Source organism: Balaenoptera borealis (assembly GCF_965194805.1).
Source record: "Balaenoptera borealis genome assembly, chromosome: 10".
In the NCBI taxonomy this organism is placed as follows: Eukaryota; Metazoa; Chordata; class Mammalia; order Artiodactyla; family Balaenopteridae; genus Balaenoptera; species Balaenoptera borealis.
In genome coordinates this window covers 59,082,660-59,104,011 of record NC_138874.1, presented here as the reverse complement: position 1 = coordinate 59,104,011, position 21,352 = coordinate 59,082,660, and the positions used below count along the sequence as shown (strand labels likewise).

The window sequence follows — 21,352 nt, the reverse complement described above, 5'->3', positions numbered from 1 at the left end:
CACATTTCACTTTAACATGACATATTCAAACAGAATATAATCTTTAAATGGAACCTGACAATTTATTTCCCAGGAGAATGTGAAGAATATAATAACATTTGATTGACTGAACTTTACTTACTAAGAATTCTTAGCAAAACTCCCTCCCAAGAACACCTACACAGTGCTTCTATATTTTCAGTGAACCACAAATCTTTAAAAGTCAAAGAAAACTTCCAATCTAAAAGTATAGGACAGGGACTTCCCTGGTGGTGCAGTGGTTAAGAATCCACCTGCCAATGCAGGGGAAATGGGTTCGAGCTCTGGTCCGGGAAGATTCCACATGCTGCGGAGCAACTAAGCCCATGTGCCACAACTACTGAGCCTGTGCTCTAGAGCCCGGGAGCCACAACTACTGAGCCCACGTGCCACAACTACTGAAGCCCGCGTGCCTAGAGCCCATGCTCCGCAACAAGAGAAGCCACTGCAGTGAGAAGCCCATGCACTGCAACGAAGAGTAGCCCCCGCTCGCGGCAACTAGAGGAAGCCGGCATGCAGCAACGAAGACCCAACGCAACAAAAAAATAAATAAATAATTGATTCTTTAAAAAATAAAATAAAAAAATAGAAGTATAGGACAACAGTGCTTCCCAATTATTTATGCTGCCAAGAATATATTTTGAAACTATATAATTGAATATATCACTATCATTTCACAAAAGGGCATTTTAACATAAAAATGTAAAAAGGACATCACAGAACAAACAGCGCTACCCGAAGTATTTCTGGTAACCTGATGAAGTATATTTTCTATATAAAAGATTTTTCTTATTTTTATTTTACCATAAATCTGGTACTTCACAAACAAGCTTTTAGGAATCAATCACTTGGGAATTCCCTGGCAGTCCAGTGGTTAGGATTCCACGCTTTGACTGCTGAGGGCACAGATTCAGTCCCTGGTTGGGGAACTAAGATCCCACAAGCCGCCGTGCAGCCAAAAGAAAAAAAAAAGGAATCAATCACTCATTAACTCAACAAAATTTTTTTTTAATAGATTCATTTATTTTTATTTATTTATTTTTGGCTGCGTTGGGTCTTCATTGCTGCGCACGGGCTTTCTCCAGTTGTGGCGAGCGGGGGTTACTCTTCACTGTGGTGCGCGGGCTTCGCATTGTGGGGGCTTCTCTTGTTGCGGAGCACAGGCTCTAGGCGCGTGGGCTTCAGTAGTTGTGGCACACAGGCTCAGTAGTTGTGGCTCGCGGGCTCTAGAGCGCAGGCTCAGTAGTTGTGGCGCACGAGCTTAGTTGCTCTGCAGCATGTGGGATCTTCCCGGACCAGGGCTCGAACCCGTGTCCCCTGCATTGGCAGGCGGATTCTTCACCACTGCGCCACCAGGGAAGCCCTCAACAAATATTTATTGAGATCTTCTCTACTACTCAATACACTGGAGATTCAGCAATGACCAAGAACATGTACTGCCCTTACAGAACTTATATTCTAGTGAGGAGATATAGATAATCAAATAAACAAGAACATTAAATGATCATAAGTGCTATGCAGAGAATTAAAACCAGCAGATAACATAGAGAAAGGCTCCTTTAGAGTGGGTAGTCAGGGAAGACCTCCAGTAGGAGAAATCTGAATGACAAGGAAGAGCAAGGTGGGGGAAGGGATTCCAGACAGACAGACAGCTCTAAAATAACTGGAAGGCCAGTGTGAAAAAAAGGGGAGGGGCAAAAGGTTGTGGTCAGAGAAAGAAGCAGAACGTCTTAGCTTTGATGAGCCTAAGAAGTTTAGACTTTATTATAAGCAAGACAGGAAGCCACTGTAATTAAGTTCTAAACAGAGGAATGACATGATCTGATTTTGTTTTAAAAGATCAACCTGGTTATAGTGTAGAGAAGGGATCAAAGGAGCATGAAAGCAGAAAGACTAAATTAAAAGCCTATTACAGTAATAAAGATGACAAATAATTGTGGTTTGAACAATGAAGATAGTGGTGGACATAGAAAGAAGTAAATGCACATTTTGGAGGTATTGGGTTGGCCAAAAGGTTCTTTCGGTTTTTTCCATAAGATGGCTCTAGTAGCCCTTAGTTGTCTTTAACTTCATTCGAAACAATTTTGTTAGATTGTATTGTGAAAGCTGTCATATCAGAGTGCATTTAAAAAAAAAACGTCAAAATTGGTGAATTTTTGTGTAGCCATTTTAATACTGAAGTTGGAAGAAAAAAAGCAACATTTTCAGCATATTATGCTTTATTATTTCAAGAAAGGTAAAAATGCAACTGAAACACAAAAAAAGATTTCTGCAGTGTATGGAGAATGCGACTGATCGAATGTGTCAAAAGTGGTTTGCGAAGTTTCGTGCTGGAGATTTCTCGTGGACGATGCTCCACGGTTGGGTAGACCCATTGAAGTTGACAGCGATCAAATCAAGACGTTAACTGAGAACAATCAACATTATACCACACAGGAGATAGCTGACATACTCAAAATATCCAAATCAAGTGTTGAAAATCATTTGTACCAGCTTGGTTATGTTAATCGCTCTGATGTTTGGGTTCTACATAAGTTAAGCAAAAAAAAACCTTCTTGACCATATTTCCACATGCGATTCTCTACCTAAACATAACAAAAACATTCCGTTTTTAAAACAAATTGTGACAGGCGATGAAAAGTGGATACTGTACAATGTGGAACAGAAGAGATCGTGGGGCAAATGAAATGAACCACCACCAACCACACCAAAGGCCGGTCTTCATCAAAAGAAGGTGATGTTGTGTATATGGTGGGATTGGAAGGGAGTCCCCTATTATGTGCTCCTTCTGGAAAACCAAGTGATTAATTTCAACAAGTACCACCCACAATTAGACCAACTGAAAGCAGCACTCAACGAAAAGGGTCTGGAATTAGTCAACAGAAAACACATAATCTTCCATCAGGATAACACAAGACCACATGTTTCTTTGATGACCAGGCAAAAACCGTTACAGCTTGGCTGGGAAGTTCTGAATCACCCGCCGTATTCACCAGACATTGCACCTTCAGATTTCCATCTATTTCAGTCTTTACAAAATTCTTAATGGAAAAAATTTCAATTCCCTGGAAGACTGTAAAAGGTACCTGGAACGGTTTTTTGCTCAAAAAGATAAAAAGTTTTGGGAAGATGGCATTATGAAGTTGCGTGAAATATGGCAGAAGGTAGTGGAACAAAATGGGGAATACGCTGTTCAATAAAGTTCTTGGTGAAAATGAAAAATGTGTCTTTTTTTACTTAAAAACTGAAGGAACTTTTTGGCCAACCCAATAGAATGACAGGAATATGGGGGACTAAGGAAAATAAAGGAGTCAAGAGTAACTCCTAGATTTTAGACTAAATTGGATAAATTTGGACTAAATTGAGTAAATGGCGCTGCTGTTACTGAGATAAAAGGGAAAGACAAGAAAGAAGTTCAAAGGACAAGTTCCAGGGGAGGTCAGGGATAGAGATAAAGACTTGGGAAACAGATTTTTCTTTCTAGTCTTTCTTACTCTGTAATGCCTACTGCTTTCTATTAATAGACTAAAAATAGTTGTCCAGAATTGTATATGCAGTTTCATTTGAACAACACCCTAAGAAGGGAACCATTCTACCTTAGCAGTCACCTGCTAGCAGCCACTAAATATGTATATAAGTAAACTAACAGGTAAAACTTAATGAGTGCTTAATATGTGCCAGACACCATGCTATATATGTTTCAAGTACTATCTCATTTGAATTTACAAAAACCTTATCAGAAGATATTTTATTATCACCATTTTACATTTAAAGAAATTGAAGCTCAAAGAGGTTAAATAATTTGCTGAAAGTCACATGTTACAGAACAGAAATCCAAACTCTGGTAGCCTGACTGCAGAAGTGGGGCTAATTACCACTGTACAGTGTTACCAAAGTAAACCCAAGACAGACTGACATAAGTCTGAGACTTTTATAAACACCCAAATTTCAGAACACCACACTATGACTTCAACCCATAAGATGTAGTAGTCCGGTAACAGCTTTCTTACTAGCCAGAGCATCATATGAAATACTTTCAGAAATTGCTTCCTTTATTTCCATATGTGCTTATTCAGAGATTAAATCTGAGCAGCCAATGAATCTGCTATTTTTGTCTTTAATTTAGCCAAGACTCCTAATTGCCACCAAGAATCATTTCTTAGACCTCTTCATTTTTAAAAATTTCAACCACAATTTCATTTCTGTCAAAATCACAAGACTGATTTTTGACAAAGAAAAACATCTTTTTTACCACTCTGCAAGAATTTAGGGGCACACAATGAATAGCAAGTGGTTAAATTTACTATAAAACTAAGTAAATCTCCCACCCCAGCCATTCACTTTATGCAAATCAAATTTAGGCTTTAGTAAAATTACAAATTATTTCTTATCAAGATCTTTCAAGACTCATAAGTTGAAACCACAAATGTCCACAAAAGGTTCCACTGTAAAAAAAACAAATTTTTTTTTACTTATATTAGTCCTTGGGCATATCCTCTAACTCCTAGTGCCTATCATGTTCTACTATATAAGAGTAAAAATAAATGTGGTCTCAAATTAAACATGCAGTTTTATCCAAAAAGAGTCCTAAGAAATAGAAATTTCTAATGGGTTGCTTGAGAAATGATGGAACTGGTTTTATAAAAAGTTTTCTTTTATTCAATGTTTTTTGGGGGTTTTTTTTCTAAGAGAGTATCCTAATAATAGGAACCAGCAATTTCATAGTCTCCGCTGATGAGGACTGACCTAGATTTGAAGGCCCTATCTTCCACCCTACTACATGGGCAGACGGCCATCTTCTCTCACAGTCTGTGGGACAAGACACAGACTGGTACTGGCTCTCATCTGCCTAAAGACTGACCTGAAATTGGATTTCAGGGTGCAGAGAGAAATAGTGAAATATTTAGAGTGAAACCCCTCCTTGTGGAAATAGGGTAGACTGCTTTTCTGCAATAACTAGATATTTAAAGTTGAAAGACTTGGAAGTTTATACAGTGGTGATGGTGGTGGAGGTAGTAGTGATAGTAGTCTCAGAGTTACTGCGAAACCTGGGAGGGAGAGAAGTGCAAAGAGCCCACCAAAACTGTTGTGTTGGGAAAAATGTAATCTTTGAAGTGTCTTTCTTTATGCAGCACAACAGTCAAGTAGAATTAAAATTATAGATATAAATATAGTATATATACCATAGCACTCCTTGGAGTGCTTTCAATGGAGATTACTTCACCCAGTGGTTACTTAATGTGATCATGTAATCTCAAGTTAAAGGGGAAGGATCATTAGCTTTTGGGGTGGGTCGTCGTGCAGATTTCCTAATGATTCATTACATATATGAGAGAATCAGGTATAGGAAACGTTAAGAACAAATTTTTTTTATTGCCTCAATAGTTATATAAGTTCATCAAGAAATGCAATGTGACGGGACTACCAATATCAGGGTTTGATATATGTTCACATACACAAACTATGTACATAGGTATGTGTGTATATATAATATTATTCCAAAAATTGTTATTTTGGTGTAACTAATCATCTATAACTTATAAGACATTTATCCTCATATGCCTGTTTATAAGTTTAAAATACACATAAGTTCTCCCATTCCCATTTCATTTGGGGGTGGGTTTAAATAGTTATTTTTAAATACTGGCATCTAAACCCACAGAATTTCATTCTAAGCTCTTATAATTTTTCACATTCTCCTCCTTAATTACTTTGAAGGAAATCTTGACCATCATCATGTCTTCCTCGGTGGGAAAAAAATAGACTGGGGTGGAGGAGCATTTACGATGAATGTGGTTTATCTGAAAAACAGGACGTTTGTCTGCAGACTGAGGCAAAGAAGAATGACTCTGCAGCATAACTAGTCAAACAACCAGCCCAACCCATTCCCCAAAAGCCAGGGGTTAAACCCAAACACTGTTTCAAGATCTGAGATTCTAAATAGCCAAGGGTATGAGAAGATAAGTTCTTTTGCTTATATCTTAAGAAAGTGCTATTAATATTCCAAATATGGGCAGATATTCTGACATGGACATTTCCTCAAATCCCTACAGCTCTGCCACAGGGAATAGTCCTCTTCTGGAAACCACTCTGTCACCTAAAGATACAGTACACCAGAAAACCTGCATTTTACAAGAATTAATCCTTTTTTTTTTGAGGTATGACTGACATATAACATTAGATTAGCTTCAGATGTACACCGTAATGATTCAGTATTTGTATATATTGCAAAATGATCATCACAATAAGTCTAGTTAACATCCATAACCATAAATAGTTACAAAGATTTTTTTCTTGTGATAACAACTTTTAGGTTTTTAACAAAAACGTTTAACGGTTTTGTTTTCTTTACTGAGGGGTGGAATGGGGGTTGGTGGGAGCAGATTTCTCACTTTTTCAGATTTCAACAAAAACATAACAGCTTCAGACTGCCTGTATGTGAAGGGAAGAAGTAATTAAATCCAAATGTAATCTTCAGGCATTGTAAGAAGGCAGTTCTTACTGAATGCCAAATAGACTTTTCAGGTAGTGTTAGGTAGCAAACTTATCTTAAGACTCCACAGAAATTTTTAGACCTTAAATTATTTCTACAACCTAAAACTCACAGTTCCATGGAAAAATACTATACATATTTAAATTAAACTCTGCACTTTGAAATCAAAAATTGACACATTTTCCAATGTTAGGGGTACGCGTGGCGGGGTGCAGGGGAGTAGACTATTGAAATTAATCATCTTTCAAAAGGCAATAACAGAATTAAAAGGTTGGATAAATTCAGTCATGGTTTTCAAAATTATTTTACTATAATTGTGGCAGATTAAAAATGGCCAGTTTCTTGGAGACAAGAGTCTATGTCCCCTCCCCTTAAATATGGGCTAAACTATGACTCCTTTGACCAGATTCCAGGCTAGCCTTAAAGGACTGCCAGCTCCTGCCTTGGTCTCTTGGAGCCCTGAGTTGCCATCTAAGAGGTCCAACTACCAGGCTGAGGAAACTACATGGAGAGGCCCTCAAACCACACAGAGAAAGAGAGGAACCCAGCTAAGCCAAGATTGCCAGCCACCACTACCAAAACACCAGGCAAATGAGCAAAGACAACTTGTACCCTCCACACCGGGCCTGTTATCAGCTAAATACCTCCAAGTGGTCCTAGTCAATAGCACAAGGAGCGGAAGAATCAACCAGCTACTCCTGACCCACAAAACCATGAACTCTTAATAAAATGGCTGTTCTTTTAAGCCACTAAATTTTAGTACAGAAAACCAAACTCATTGTGAAAAATACATTTTGCATTGCAACTAATACTCCATAAATATACATAATGGAAACGTTTCACAAAGCAATACTTACCTTTACCATATTCAATGCATTGACCTTTTCTATTTTCCTTTTATAAAATACCACTTTTTCTACACCCAAATTGATTCATGATCTAGTTTGAAAAGCATTTTAATCTGTACTACTCACTTCACAGGTGCATACACAAATCTGGACAGAAACCTTAATAGGACCCAGGTGTTCTGATTCCTAATACAAAGCTCTTTTTCCTTGCCCCATGCTAACAGCCCACAGGTTCATAATAAGAAGCTTCTCACAAACTCACATACACACCTCAGAGCTGAGTGAAAAGTTGAAAAGCAGAGATGTCTGATGTTGGAAGTTATGTAGAAATCAGAAATAGCTAAGAGGAATGAGCCTTTTCCTTTTTTATCACTTCCCTTTACTTCCCCCCGTCTTTTCACATATCTGTATTTTCCTACCCCTACTTCCTTTTTCCTATGGTTATCAAGCATTATAAAACTGAGGTTTTTAAATATTATTTGAACTTAATGAAATGTTATAGTCATATTCTTAAAAGTAGGCTAACTGAACATTTTATCATTTCTTTAAAAATGTTGCTTTTTTTTTTTTTGTATGAGGTCCAAGACTAATTGTGGCTGTAGGTCATTTTTAATGAAACAGAATTCTCATCACTGCCATCTCAGATCTCGTAGAACATTTTCATAAAATTTGAATTAATAATATTAAAAGATTAACAACTTTTTAGCAGATTACTAGTAATTGTTTCATATATAACAGGAGTATTTTTTGAAGCAAAGGGCTTGCTTTTTTTTTTTTGATCACACAAATCACTGTTGATTCCTGTTCTATTGTTTATACAATACCTGAATATTTGAGCTAATCACTAAAAATAAATCAGATTCAGGTTTGAATCCTATCTCTGCCACTTATTGTATAATCTTGAGCATATTAAACTCTGTGAACAGTAACAGTTATCCCATATAATTATAATAATTAATAATGCTAAGTCATAAGATTCAAATTATCAATATCAGGGAAAATTTCAAAATCTCTGAAGTAAATAAAAACTTACCAGAAATTGTTCTCTTAACTGGAACATTTTGACTCTTAAACATAAGCAAAATTGGTTTGCCCAAGGCTTTTAACGGAAAACACAACCTGCTCAAAACTGAAGTTTAGTGAGTTAATCCATTACAAAGCATACAATTAAGTATATCCCACAAGGGGATATTTATTCTTGGTGGAGGTGGGAGGGTACCTACATGTGTGAATAAGAGAACTTGAAAGACAAAAATCTAAACAAGGTTACTAAACACTAAACACATTACCACAGAATTTCTTTAAATAGTGTGCTTATCTAGCACATACAGAGTTCACTTTGACAAGTTCTCAATTTGTGTCTTCATAGTGTAATACAAACAGCAAGAAATGTGAATCAGATGTCCTGAGTGTAGAATGAGAGCTTAGTACTTAAGGATGCTTAACTTCTCTGGGTCTATTTCCTCAGATGAAGGCAGTTACCTGGTAGCCTTGTGAGGAACCGTAAGAAAAGGTAAAAGTGCTTGATATATTCTTTAATATGTTATTTGTTTGTTTTTAACATTTATTTATTTATTTGGCTGTACCAGGTCTTAGTTGCAGCATGTGGGATCTAGTTCCCTGACCAAGGATCGAACCCGGGCCCCTCGCATTGGGAGCACGGAGTCCTAACCACTGGACCACCAGGAAAGTCCTAAATATGGACCACCAGGGAAGTCCTAAATATGTTATTTTTATCTTTAAAAAAAAAAAATTGCCTGTTGCCTCGTTGCAGCCGAGAAAGCAACATGGGGCACCAGCAGCTCTACTGGAGCCATCCGAGAAAATTCGGCCAGGGTTCTCGTTCTTGCCGCGTCTGCTCAAACCGGCACGGTCTGATCCGGAAATACGGCCTCAATATGTGCCACCAGTGTTTCCGCCAGTACGCGAAGGACATCGGCTTCATTAAGTTGGACTAAGTGTGAACTTCTTGAATGGGTCATCACGCATATCTACCTTCCTCAGAAACAATAATAACTCTTTGTATATAAAATAAAAATTTTAAAACTTCAAAAAAAAATTAAACTTCATTTCTTGTTCTAGAAAGTAGGACAATGAGAAGTTATAAGCCTTCGGATCATATTTCACCTCAGATACTTACTAGCTGTTACCTGATTGACATTTAACCTCACTGGGCTTCAATTCTCTAAACACAACCATGTAAATACAGACTTTGATTTTTAAGTACCTCCTCAGGCACCAACAATCTAAAGAGTCTAAAACATGTTCAAAGAGTTTTCAAAAATCACATGAAATTGTAAATTACCATCTCAAAGCCACATCTGGCTAATACTGAGATTTGCTGTTGTTTTCACACTTCAGCTCCATGATTTGTTGGAAACTTCAGCTATAGAAGATCCTACCCAACCTCAGGATTTGCACACCCAGCCATCTCCTCCCATTCCTGCTCCCACCAGCATTCCCTAGCAGTCTTTGGAAATACCAACGTAGCTTCTAAAAGGGAAAGGCTAAGAAAGCCTGCTTTAACCTGTTTTATGAGTATAAAGAAGCAATATCTTGACCAACAAGAAATCATTTAAAGAGCTCTGAATCTGACTTGATAGCTACAGGATACTAACAAGTTTTCTAAGGAATGTAGTTTATTCAAGCTTCACATAGAAGTGAGATCAAAGGTCTCGTGTGTGTGTGTTTTCCATTAGTGAAAAAATGTACTCCTTTTCCCTTATTTGTGCTGAATCTAGGGGAGGAATGCTACACAAATAGGGAAAGAGGGGTACTAACGAAGGGATTCCTGTCTAATGCAGGAGGCTGGGCAAAGATAACTTAACATTGCTCCCAATTCTAAGGACTTGTGAGTGTAAGTCTAGAAATTTATATATTTCTCTACAGAGCATCTTTACAATATTCAAACTGAGGGATGAATATACCCAAAGAAGTCAAACCTACCATGTAGAGAAGAACCTAACTCCCGCACCTTCAAAAAAAAAAAAAAAATCTTTTCAAGCTATTTTTTACTAAAATACTATTTTTTAATACTAAATATTTAGTACTACTTAACTTAATAATGTAACTATGTTTTATTATAATATTTCAAATCTAAACAATCCAGCTCTGTACATCTGGATAAGCAAGTGCTATGTAAAACAAGACAAAGTAGAATTGTCAGTATACTTGAATGGGATCAACATGCTATCCCATGCTAAAATGTTATATAATCAGTTCATCTTGAGCATGTGAGAACAGAGACATAACCAAGGGTGTAAATCTGCATCACTTCTACAGTTTAACAGCTCTAATCTTCACCAAAACTAAGAACTAAAAATGATAGCTAAGGTCTCAGCTCTGCGTAGGAAAAACAATTTCTGAAAAACTCTGTTTTAGGAGGAACCCAAGACTTCCTCAGTCATGCCTATAAAACAAGAAAATGTTCAAATCTCTAATGTGGTTAACTTCAAAGACAACACATTTGAACCGGTGTTTTTTTTTTTTTAAAGATAGTTTTCTTGTTTTTCAATTTGTTTACTCAAAAACTTAACATGGCTTTCCAGACTTCAGCTCAAGGGCTCAAAGAGTAAAACTATTTATTTTGCTACATCAAGCTTAAAGGAAATTGAGAACCCTAAGACATCTGAATTTGATTCTTTTGCTATATTTTGTTTTCCAGTGACCCCTCTTGGATGAGTCAACAAATTTCTTAAAAGGACCATTTTGCGGTATTACCTATTGGCCACATAGTACACTGTTACACAGTATGCTATGAAATTAAGAACGATGTTGCTGACCTTCAGTGCTTTTGGAGTTCTAATTACAATGCAAATAAGCTCACTAATTAAGGACCTGCTAACCCATAGGGAAAAGACTGATCATTCTGATAGGTCACTGAGTTCTTTGCAAATTCACTTTCAGAAAATTTATTTTTCCACCAAATAAGCAATTCTACATTTTTTTTTTTAAGAAAGAAAACACTGACCACATGGCCTTAATAAAATGTTACTATTGGGCTTCCCTGGTGGCACAGTGGTTGAGAATCTGCCGGCCAATGCAGGGCACACGGGTTCGAGCCCTGGTCTGGGAAAATCCCACATGCCGCGGAGCAACTACGCCCGTGAGCCACAATTGCTGAGCCTGCGCGTCTGGAGCCTGTGCTCCGCAACAAGAGAGGCCGCGATAGTGACAGGCCCGCGCACCGCGATGAAGAGTGGCCCCCGCTTGCCGCAACTGGAGAAAGCCCTCGTGCAGAAACGAAGACCCAACACACCCAAAAATAAATAAGTAAATAAATACATTTATAAAAAAATAAAATAAAATGTTACTATTTATATAGGAGTAATATATATATTCTGAGGGAATTTTCCCCATGGACACATGCAAGAAATGATTATTATAGTCAAGGCTCACTATAGTCACCAGAAAGAACAGAAATGTAATCTAGGAGTGCATCTCTTGGCCTCTGTCCTCCAGTATTGGATTATTTCACACACAAGCTCACTCCATGTAACAAGAAAAAAGAAAGGTCCAAGAACCATGAAATGTTTTCAGGTAAGAGTTCTATCAACTCTTATGAATAGATAAGAATTTACAGCCAATACATGAATCCATTATGTGCCACTGAGTACTACAAACATAACCTTAAAACATCTTTAAAGAGTTTAAGAATTAATTCACTGAATAAAAATTTAGAGCCTATGTTGCAATGAAGTAATTAGTTATAAGGCATTAAGAGTTATTCAACTAGTTTCCCTACTTCAAGTAGCACTAGACGAGATAAAACATGCATACACTGTGCACTGCAATAATGCAAAGTATAAAGTACAAACAACCAGTGAAGGAGCTGTTTCCAGGCTCGGTGATTAGGAAAGTTTTATAGGGAAGACAGACTTTGGCTGGACCTTGAGGAATGAGGTTTTCATAAATATATTCTATATATGCTATAATGAACTTTTCTCTTGCTGAGAGAATGATACCACCTCACCTCCTACACCCTACAAGGTGCTGGCGGAGCTGTTGATTACAGCGTCCTCCTCAACATCCATGCACTCCCCCACATATATAAACACCATTGGTGTGCACGCAAGCACGCACACTTGCACACAGGAAAATGGCTGAGAGTATATCCAAGGCTGGCCAAAATCCCCACCTCTGATACACTAACTGGTTCAATGGTGGGTATGTAACCCAGGCAGGACTAATCAGAGTATTCTCAAAACTGATACACAGATGTGGAAAGTCTCTGCCTTTGGGCTCATGAGATTTTTGGCTTAGGGATGAAAAATGCCATCTTTCTTGTTACATTAAGATGGGCTGTGTGAGAAATGAATTCAATACCAGAGAACAATAGAGGCAAGAGATGCACTCCTAAAATGAGTCATATTTGGCTAGACTTCCTGCTCTTTTAGTCAACTGAGTCTCTTAGAGACTTAATGGTTCTACTAGGGATACACCAAAGTCCAGCCTCAGCCTCTAGAAGGCAAAAAGCCAAGTAACCACTTCAATATCATTTCTGATAACCCCTAATTTTGTGAGTGATCAGTAATCACATATGCTACCTTCATACCTATAATCCTGTATTTGCAGCTAACATAGCAAAATAGCGGGGCTTATTAGTAACTAAATGTGGTGTGCTGACAAAATTGTGAGATCCTGTTAATACAGTAACCAAACTGTGTCTTGAGAAGGTAAGAGTTTCTTACATAATTGCTGTACATATTTTCTTATTCTATTCTACAGAAGATGCTGAAATCAGCATGTATGCAATGAAAGCCAAAATGCAAATGGAAACTCAAGATGTTCTTATGTTGAAAGCTAATTATTGTTTCCTAGATGAATACATTTTTAAAGAAATCATATGAGGGCACAAGTACAAACAAGTACAAACAAAAACATAAGAAATAAAACATATAAGTGAGGGCAACAACTTTAAATCTACTTTGGAAAATATTCAAAAAGTATCATCTTCAAGCAGTATGTGAAACTTTAGTTCATGAGACCACTTCAGTGAAATGAGCTTTACAAATCTTGAAGTCCAAAAATTGAAGAGAAGTCTTTACCTTAGTCAGTTACTATCTGAAAGGAAGAAAAGCCTAGTAACTCAATTACATAACCAGCACCAGTATTATGGTAGAACTAGCCAAACAAGACCTTTGAAATAAGCATCTATTTAGTATCATCAACATGTAGAATGGGGACTGCAGGAAAATTTTAGCAAGTGATTCTGATGAGAAATTGTCATTCCTGCACAATAGAAAGCTTTTAAAAACTGAATATTTAAATTTTTAGAAAGGCCCTCAATCCTATTATTTAATCCTGGGGCAAGATATGTTCTGAGGCCAGACTTTTATGGGATTTAGAAATTTGTCAATTTTAGGAAGGTAATGCACTGTATGTACTATATATTTTATAAACTGCCCAGGAAGGTTTCACTCAGAATGCCATTAACAAACACATATTTCTACAGCAAAACATACACATTTGTGTCAGACAAATAAATACTACAGGGGGCCTCAAACCCATTCAAGTTTTGCTGCCAAATTAATTCATCTCAAACTTTTTTTTTAATTTCCAGTTTTCAGAGCTTTTGGGATTTCAGAAATACAGATGAAAAGATTACAACCTATAATAAAATCATAATACTTGTTTTACAAAGTTTCAGATTTACTTAGTATCCCAGAGGTCCATTCTGTAATGATGATATTTAGCCACTCAGCACTTGGCCAAAATATGTATTTAATGCACATCAAGTTCCTCCAGCTTAAAATCAAGAGTCCTAATATATATGTTCAGTGTAGAAAAGTTGGAAAATACAAAAAAAAAAAAAAAAAGAATAAAGAAAATAAAATAACCCACAATCCGAATGTAAACTGGTGCAGCCACTATGGAGAACAGTATGGAGGTTCCTCCAAAAACTAAAAATAGAGTTACCATATGATCCAGCAGTTCCACTCCTGGGCATATATCCAGAGAAAACTATAATTTGAAAAGATACATGCACACCCATGTTCATAGCAGCACTATTTACAACAGCCAAGCCATGGAAACAACCTAAATGTCCATTGAGAGATCAATAGATAAAGATGTGAGATATACACACATACACACACACACACACACACACACACACACAAAATGGAATATTACTCAGCCATAAAAAAATGAATGAAATAATGCCATTTTCAGGTACATGAATGGACCCAGAGATTATCACACTAAGTGAAGTAAGTCAGAAAGAGAAAGACAAATACTGTATGATATCACTTATATGCACCTAGAATACCCTCTCAACCTGAGGACTTTGATCTTTCTTAAATTCTGGAAAATTCTCAGTCGTCATCTCTTCTAACAAGGCCTCTCCACCATTCCCACTCTTTCCCCTTTTTGGAACTCCCAGTTAGATGTTAGTTGGTGCCTCTCAATATATGTATGTGTTTATATACATATATACATATATACATATATATATATATATATATATATATATATATATATATATATATATATAAAATATTCTCTTGAGTTTTCTTGATTTCTCTGTGCTACATCAGGGTGAATTACTCAGTACTATCTTCCAACTCACTAATTTTTGCTTTAAATACGTTTGGACCAGAGTTTAACCAACTTTTTAAAATTTTTTTAATTTTTCACCATTTTTTCTTTTATATAGCCATTTACTTCACATTTACCTATTGTTTATTTTTAACATGCTTTTTTTATAACTATTACTTCTTTTATCTTTTTAAAGATATTTAAAATACTTAAAAGTTATTTTGAAATTGCTCCATTAGATTTTAAGTGAGTTTATCTCCTAGTGCTTTTGTTATTTTCCAAGTAATAGTCTTCCTCATCTGTTTGCAGGCTCAGACTTTCCCTTCCTCTTTCCAATGGTTTTGAGGTAAGCCACCCCTCTTCCACAGCCCATGACCTCCAAGCTCGGTGCTCTTGTACCAGGTGATAGTGGAGAAATTACAGTTCCCATCTCTGAGCCATGTGGCAGCTCAGCCACTTCTGTGTCGCCACTTCAGAGCCACAGCTTTTTAAAGCAACAGCCAGGAGCAGAGGCTTTCAGCCTTCTTTTCATCCAGCCCCACCCCAGCTCCAAGTTTCATCCAGGGTATCTGACTACAGTTCCCCTGCACAAAGTTATTTCCACTTGCTCCTGAACCCAGGATCTAAATGCATGTTTGCTTTCCATTTCAGTCCGTGGAGATGGTTATCTTGTGCTTGAGTATACCTATATCTTTTCTTTTTCTTTTTAAATTTGTAATTGCAGTGTTTGGAGCAGGGTAGGGAGCTAAAAGCAGGATAAAGAGTACCATAATAACAACAGCTAACTTTTACTGAAAACATACTATGTGCCAATTTTATATTTATTTTTTCATGAAATCCTCTCAATCTTTTGAGGTAGGTATTTTTATTATACCCATTTCAAAGATGAGAAAACAGAGGCATGGGGCCAGTAAACAATCTTTCCAAGATTACCAGCTAATAAGGACCAAGAGTCAAACCAAAGGTCTTAACCACTGCTCTACTGGCTTCCATCCTGACCAGAACACTCTTCAGAATTTTGATTCTCTCTCTTATTTTTTTTCCCACTTAACTCTGAACATTTTGCATACAGGCAGGATTTTAATCGATGGAAGGGAAGTAGAGCCATATTCCAGGTAGAAAGTAGCATATTGGCCTCATGTTTATTTAGTGTTATTCAGTCTAGGCCTATACCTAAAACCAGAAACATAGTTTCAATGCCTGTCTTTTTACCAAAAGCCCTTCTCACTTTCCCTGGGCTCCAGGCATTTCATGTTTACCTCTAGATACCCAGGACAATCCATGCAGGCTTTCCTCTGACTCTGCCTTTTCACCACCCTCACTCTGCCCTAGTATATAACGTCTAGGAAAGGACCTTATTAAGGGATTCATAGAAAGTACCTCAGGAGACTTCCGTTTTTCATTTTCCTTCATAACCAAAGTTTTAATCTTAAAGGATTAAATTTGTAAATATAAGTGAACAACAACATGCAATATCACCCGAAAAGAGACAAACTCAATTTTAGGCTTCATTGTTAAAAACATAAGGTCTAGAAAAGTAAAGATTATCAGTCCCACTCTATGCTGCACTGATAATGTATCCAACAAACATTAACTGAATAGCTCCTAAGGACCAGGCACTGAGCAATACACTACGGACGCACAATCGATCATCCTTTCTCTTTTCTAGTATGCATACATTTTCCTCATTTAATCCTCACAAGAGGCCACTCCGGGAACAGTATGCTCAGTTTATAAAAATCATCTTCTGGAGAATTTCCTGAAATAGAAAAAAAATGTGTTTTAAAAGAAGAGGTCAGACGTTGAGAATGGACTTGAGGACATGGGGGAAGGGGAGGCTGGGATGTAGTAAGAGAGTAGCACGGACATACATACACTACCAAATGTAAAATAGATGGCTGGTGGGAAGCTGCTGCATAGCACAGGGAGATCAGCTAGGTGCTCTGTGACCACCTAGAGGGGCGAGATAGGGAGGGTGGGAGGGAGGCTCAAGAGGGAGGGGATATGGGGATATGTGTGTACATATAGCTGATTCACTTTGTTGTATGGCAGAAACTAACACAACATCGTGAAGCAATTTTACTCCAATAAATATGTATTTAAAAAATAAATAAATAAACACCAAAAAAAAAAAGAAGAGGTTACTAAAATTGTTGCTTGATCATCTAAAATACGTACAGACTTTTATTCCTAGGTTTAATCCACAATTTTAAAACACAGAGTCCTAGTGAGAGGTAAAAGACAGAAGGAAAGACTAAAAGGAGTCCATGGAAGTGAAATGGTTAGGAAGCAATAATTTGAGAAAAGCTCAACATTTGCTGACTGGAGAAGTGCAGTTTGTCTCCTTTTTAATAGAGATTAAAATTATATATAATTTATATATATATAAATTATATAAAATTAAAAGTCATGATCCAGAACAATGTGTAATTGCTAAAACATCAGAGAGAGTTACAGTGTGGGCTCTTCAGATTCAACCCTTCCTAACATCGACTTCAGAGCTTATGAATATTTGCTATGATGAATAAGTAGAGCCACTCCTGAAGAAGATTAGGCAGAACTTGAACCTGTAGGTGGAGAGACTGGTTAAGAAGCCAACATCAAGTCTAAGCAAAATAAAGTCTAAACTTGAGTTGTGGCAGGAGGGATGGAAAAGAAAAGGAATTTATCAGACATAACTGAAGAAGTAAAGACCAACTTTGATAACCATACGCAGAGGGAAAATGAATCAAGTATCTAGGTTCCAAACTTTGGAGTAAGAGAAGTTAGTGGTGCCGTTAACAGATGTAGGGACCATGGAAGAAGGTGCAGATTTAGGACAGCAGATGGATTTAGTTTGATATATATGACTTTGAAGTGTCAGCAAGACACTCAGAAGGAGATATTCAGCAGACAGTTAAAATTAGGGTCTGAGAGCTGAAGGATACAGAGATAGAAAGATCACACAAGTTAAAGTGTTCAGTACAAAGCCTGGACCCTCCTACACCTTCTGCTTCAGTCAGACCAAACAAATGTAGTTCCCCAACAGAGGCAGCTCTCTGCCATTTCTACCTCCAAACAAACTTTTTTATAAAGCCAGACACCCTACTTCACACCTGGTTAGCTCTCTGTCATCTTTCAGTATGCTCAGGTATCATTTTCCCAAACCCTACTCATTTTCCACCAAGAGGATGGTACCTGGGTCTTAGCTCTCTCACTCTATGTACCTAATTTTTAGCACCATGCCTAAAATAGCAGGCATTTGAAAGGCTGACTAAAAGAATAGACTTGGCATGTGCTCAACAAGCCTTGGAAGGAACTCCATCCTCTTAGAGGTGACCGCTGAAGAAATTAACTTGGGTGATATTTCCAAAGGAGAGAAAAGAAAGTTAAGTGGTCCTAAATACAGGTAATCATCATGGAACATTTTCATCTAGGGAGCAGTTCCCAAAAATGCTTCTCGACTTCTTTCAGGCCTAAATACCTCATCTGTAACACAAGGATCATTATTCCTACTTCACATGTTGCTGGGAAGATTAAATGAGATAGCATAAATAAAGCACCTAGTACAATGTATGGCACTCAATTAATGTTCCTCAACCCAATGTGAAAACATGATAGAGCTAGCTTATTTCTTTGCAACTTCAGTAACTGCTATACCCTAAAAAGCCTAGAAAAAGAATGGATATTTGAGAAAGGGAAGCTAGACTTGTCAGATGCTCTCCATGAAGCAGAGTTTTTTCCAGCCTCACACTATTGTCACTTCTGTCTGGATAATTCTTTGGTTTAGGGGGCTTCCCGTGCATTGTAGGATGTTTAGCAGCATCCTTGAATTCCATCCACTTGGTGCCATTAGCCCTCCCCACCAAATATGTCTCCAGACATTGCCAAATGTCCCTTGGGGGGCAATACTTCCCCTGCTTGAGAACTATTACCCTAGAACTAACTGAAATTCTCACAAAGCCCTAAATCCTTTTCTTGACATCTACAAATATATATCAAATTTATTTGTTCCCTAGGAACTGATTCTACACATTAAATCATGCTTAGGCTTTATAAGCCGTTCTCTTCTTTTTTATTAGTTGTTTTGTTTGTTTGTTTTTTTATACTGCAGGTTCTTATTAGTCATCAATTTTATACACATCAGTGTATACATGTCAATCCCAATCTATAAGCCTTTCTCTTAAAAGTTAACCAAAACTGTTAGCTAGCCCCTTAACTGTCAAGCAAGTCATCATAGATAATGCATGCAGTCTAACCACTCAGTGCATTACCACACTGAGACCCTTAAAGCCAAACTAATATAATGAAAGTAGGAATAGCCAATCCCAAAAGGTCTTCACACAAAATGAAGAGATTTATCCCAGTACTCAAGTGTCTAATCCTGACATCATGGCTACAGGTGGTACTAACTACATATTTTATAAAATGAGTTTTAGTTGCCTAAGGACTTTTACAAGTTTTACGTAGACACTAATGACATGTAAAATAACCTTATACCTGTTTAAGAATTCTTATGTATCATATACCCATATATTGCAACAACATAAAAAGTTATGTACACTAACCACAAAACAAAACAAAGAACAGATGGGAAAGTAGAGAAACAAAAGCGGAGTGAACAGTTCACTAGGGCTTTTGGACAAACTGTGAGGTTAATAAAGTTGACCTTGATCAAATTACTTAACCTCTCTATACCTGTTTCCTCCTTGCTAAAATGTATATAATTATAGTGTCTACCTTGTAGGGTTGTTGTGGGATTGAATGAGTTAAAATATGTAAAATGCTGAAACAATACATATTAAACATTATTATTTATCGTTATTTTTAAGGCTGCATAGGCGAAGAGAAGCGTATCTTGGGTGGTTGTATAAAAGTAGGCACAGTAAAGTCAAACAATGAACTTGCACCCAGATGCTCTATGTTCAAACTTCAGTTCCTTAACTAATTGTTTCATTTGGGCTTCCATTTTCTCATCTGTAAAATAGGAAAGCACTTTGAAAACAGATTACCATACGAGAAAATCTAAGGGCTGTATGTTCAGTAGGATAGCAGGGGAAAGTTGCAGCTGTCTTCCAATTTGGTAGAGGAAACTTTGTGAAGAAGGTACTTTTTAAGGAAATACTCTAATAATGGGCCAACCAGAGAAAGCACATGCCTTGAACCCAGGTAGGTGTGATTCAAAAGCCTTTGCTTTAGTCTATAGTTTGAAAGCTTAAAACGAAAAAGGAACATCCTGAGTCGTTTAAAAAAAAAAAAAGTTTATTTTCTTCATATAAGGTAGGCACACTAACCCTTTGAAAGTAATAGGAATACATTAAAGGCACTGGCAGGGATTTGGTCACCATCCATTCAAAACAGCGTTAACACACCACCAAATCCCTAAGTGATCTTTTCTTTTCAATTATGAAAGATTCGTTTTTTCAGAGGTGAAGAAGGGTAATGCTGTTAGAAATGAGATTTGCCCTGTATAATCAGGAGTGTCCCAACAGTTTTCAATCAGTTTGATGTCTATTTTTAGATACAAAAATCTTTGCCTTCCAAGGAACATTTCAAAATCATCAAGGAATGGGCATACTGCACCTTATACTTATTAGGAAGGAATATTTTAACCAATAACTTTTTGTAAGTAAAAGTTGCAACATCAAATCATATGTGAAACAAATGTTAGGTGCAGAACTATCTCCACTGCTGCCAAAAGTGCAAAGAAAAAAAGAAAAATCAAGCTTTCCTAACCGTTCAGGCAAATGCTACCTCCGCAAAGCCTCGGAGGGGGAGTCTTGGTCCCCGGTAGAGGGTCTCCAAAGATAACACCGTTCGGTTCGATGTACGTACGAAAAGGAAGGTCAAGGCGCCCTTCCGCGACCTTTACGAAAAATCCCAAGAATTCTGTCTTTGCCCCAAGGTAGAGCAGTCGCTGGGCATTCTCCTCGACATCCCCCAAGGAAGAGGAGGTGGCCGCGAGTGACTCGGCTCAGGTCGGGTCCGGTCCTCCCGGGTCGCACCAGCTCAGCGCGGGCGGGCTCCCACGTGGCGCCCGCAGCCTGCCCAAAGCCGGCTCTGCACCCCCGGCCGGCGTTCTGATTGGCCAAGGGCGGCGGAGCTTCTCCGGAGCCGGCGGCGACTCGGCCAAACTGGGAGGGCGCCGGGCAAAAGGTCGCAGCCAGGCGGGCAGCTACCCGACCAACCGGTCCCGTGTGTTCGCCCCATGCCAGCGGTGAGGATACCACCCGGCGCCTCGGTCGCGCAACCCCACGTGCTCCCTGGTTAGCAGCAGGCACAGTCACCCTCCACCCTATGTCAGGTAGCGCTCACCTCAGCGCTCGAGGCGCCTCCACCTTCAGCTTTTTGGGCTTCGGCTCCTCCTCAGGCGCTGCCATTTTCGCATTCCCACCTCACTTAAGCTCCAGCGCTCGCCCCACCCCTTCGGCTCTCGAAGGCCCCGCCCCCTCTCGCATCACCTCCTCCTTGTCTC

At 38.1% G+C, this 21,352-nt stretch overlaps 1 protein-coding gene and 1 pseudogene across 9 annotated transcripts in view; one reads left to right on the top strand and one right to left on the bottom strand.

The window, feature by feature from the left end:
- ADK (adenosine kinase) overlaps positions 1-21,330 on the bottom strand; it is a 499,862-nt gene extending 478,532 nt beyond the window's left edge. For 4 of the 8 annotated variants that reach the window (XR_014249407.1, XM_082408793.1, XM_082408794.1 and 1 more), the window contains exon 1: positions 21,193-21,329. Coding sequence is in view for 7 of the 8 variants with exons in the window: in XM_082408793.1 (XP_082264919.1) it covers positions 21,193-21,257 (65 nt within the window). In the remaining variant the exon portion in view is untranslated. Of the gene's footprint in view, positions 1-21,192 lie in introns of all 8 variants that reach the window. The other 4 variants (XM_082408786.1, XM_082408792.1, XM_082408796.1 and 1 more) reach the window with 2 other exon arrangements.
- Positions 9,107-9,423, top strand: LOC309636343 (small ribosomal subunit protein uS14 pseudogene; annotated as a pseudogene). The gene has a single exon. The product of its transcript is annotated as a small ribosomal subunit protein uS14 pseudogene (transcript).
- Positions 21,331-21,352: the final 22 nt, after the last annotated feature.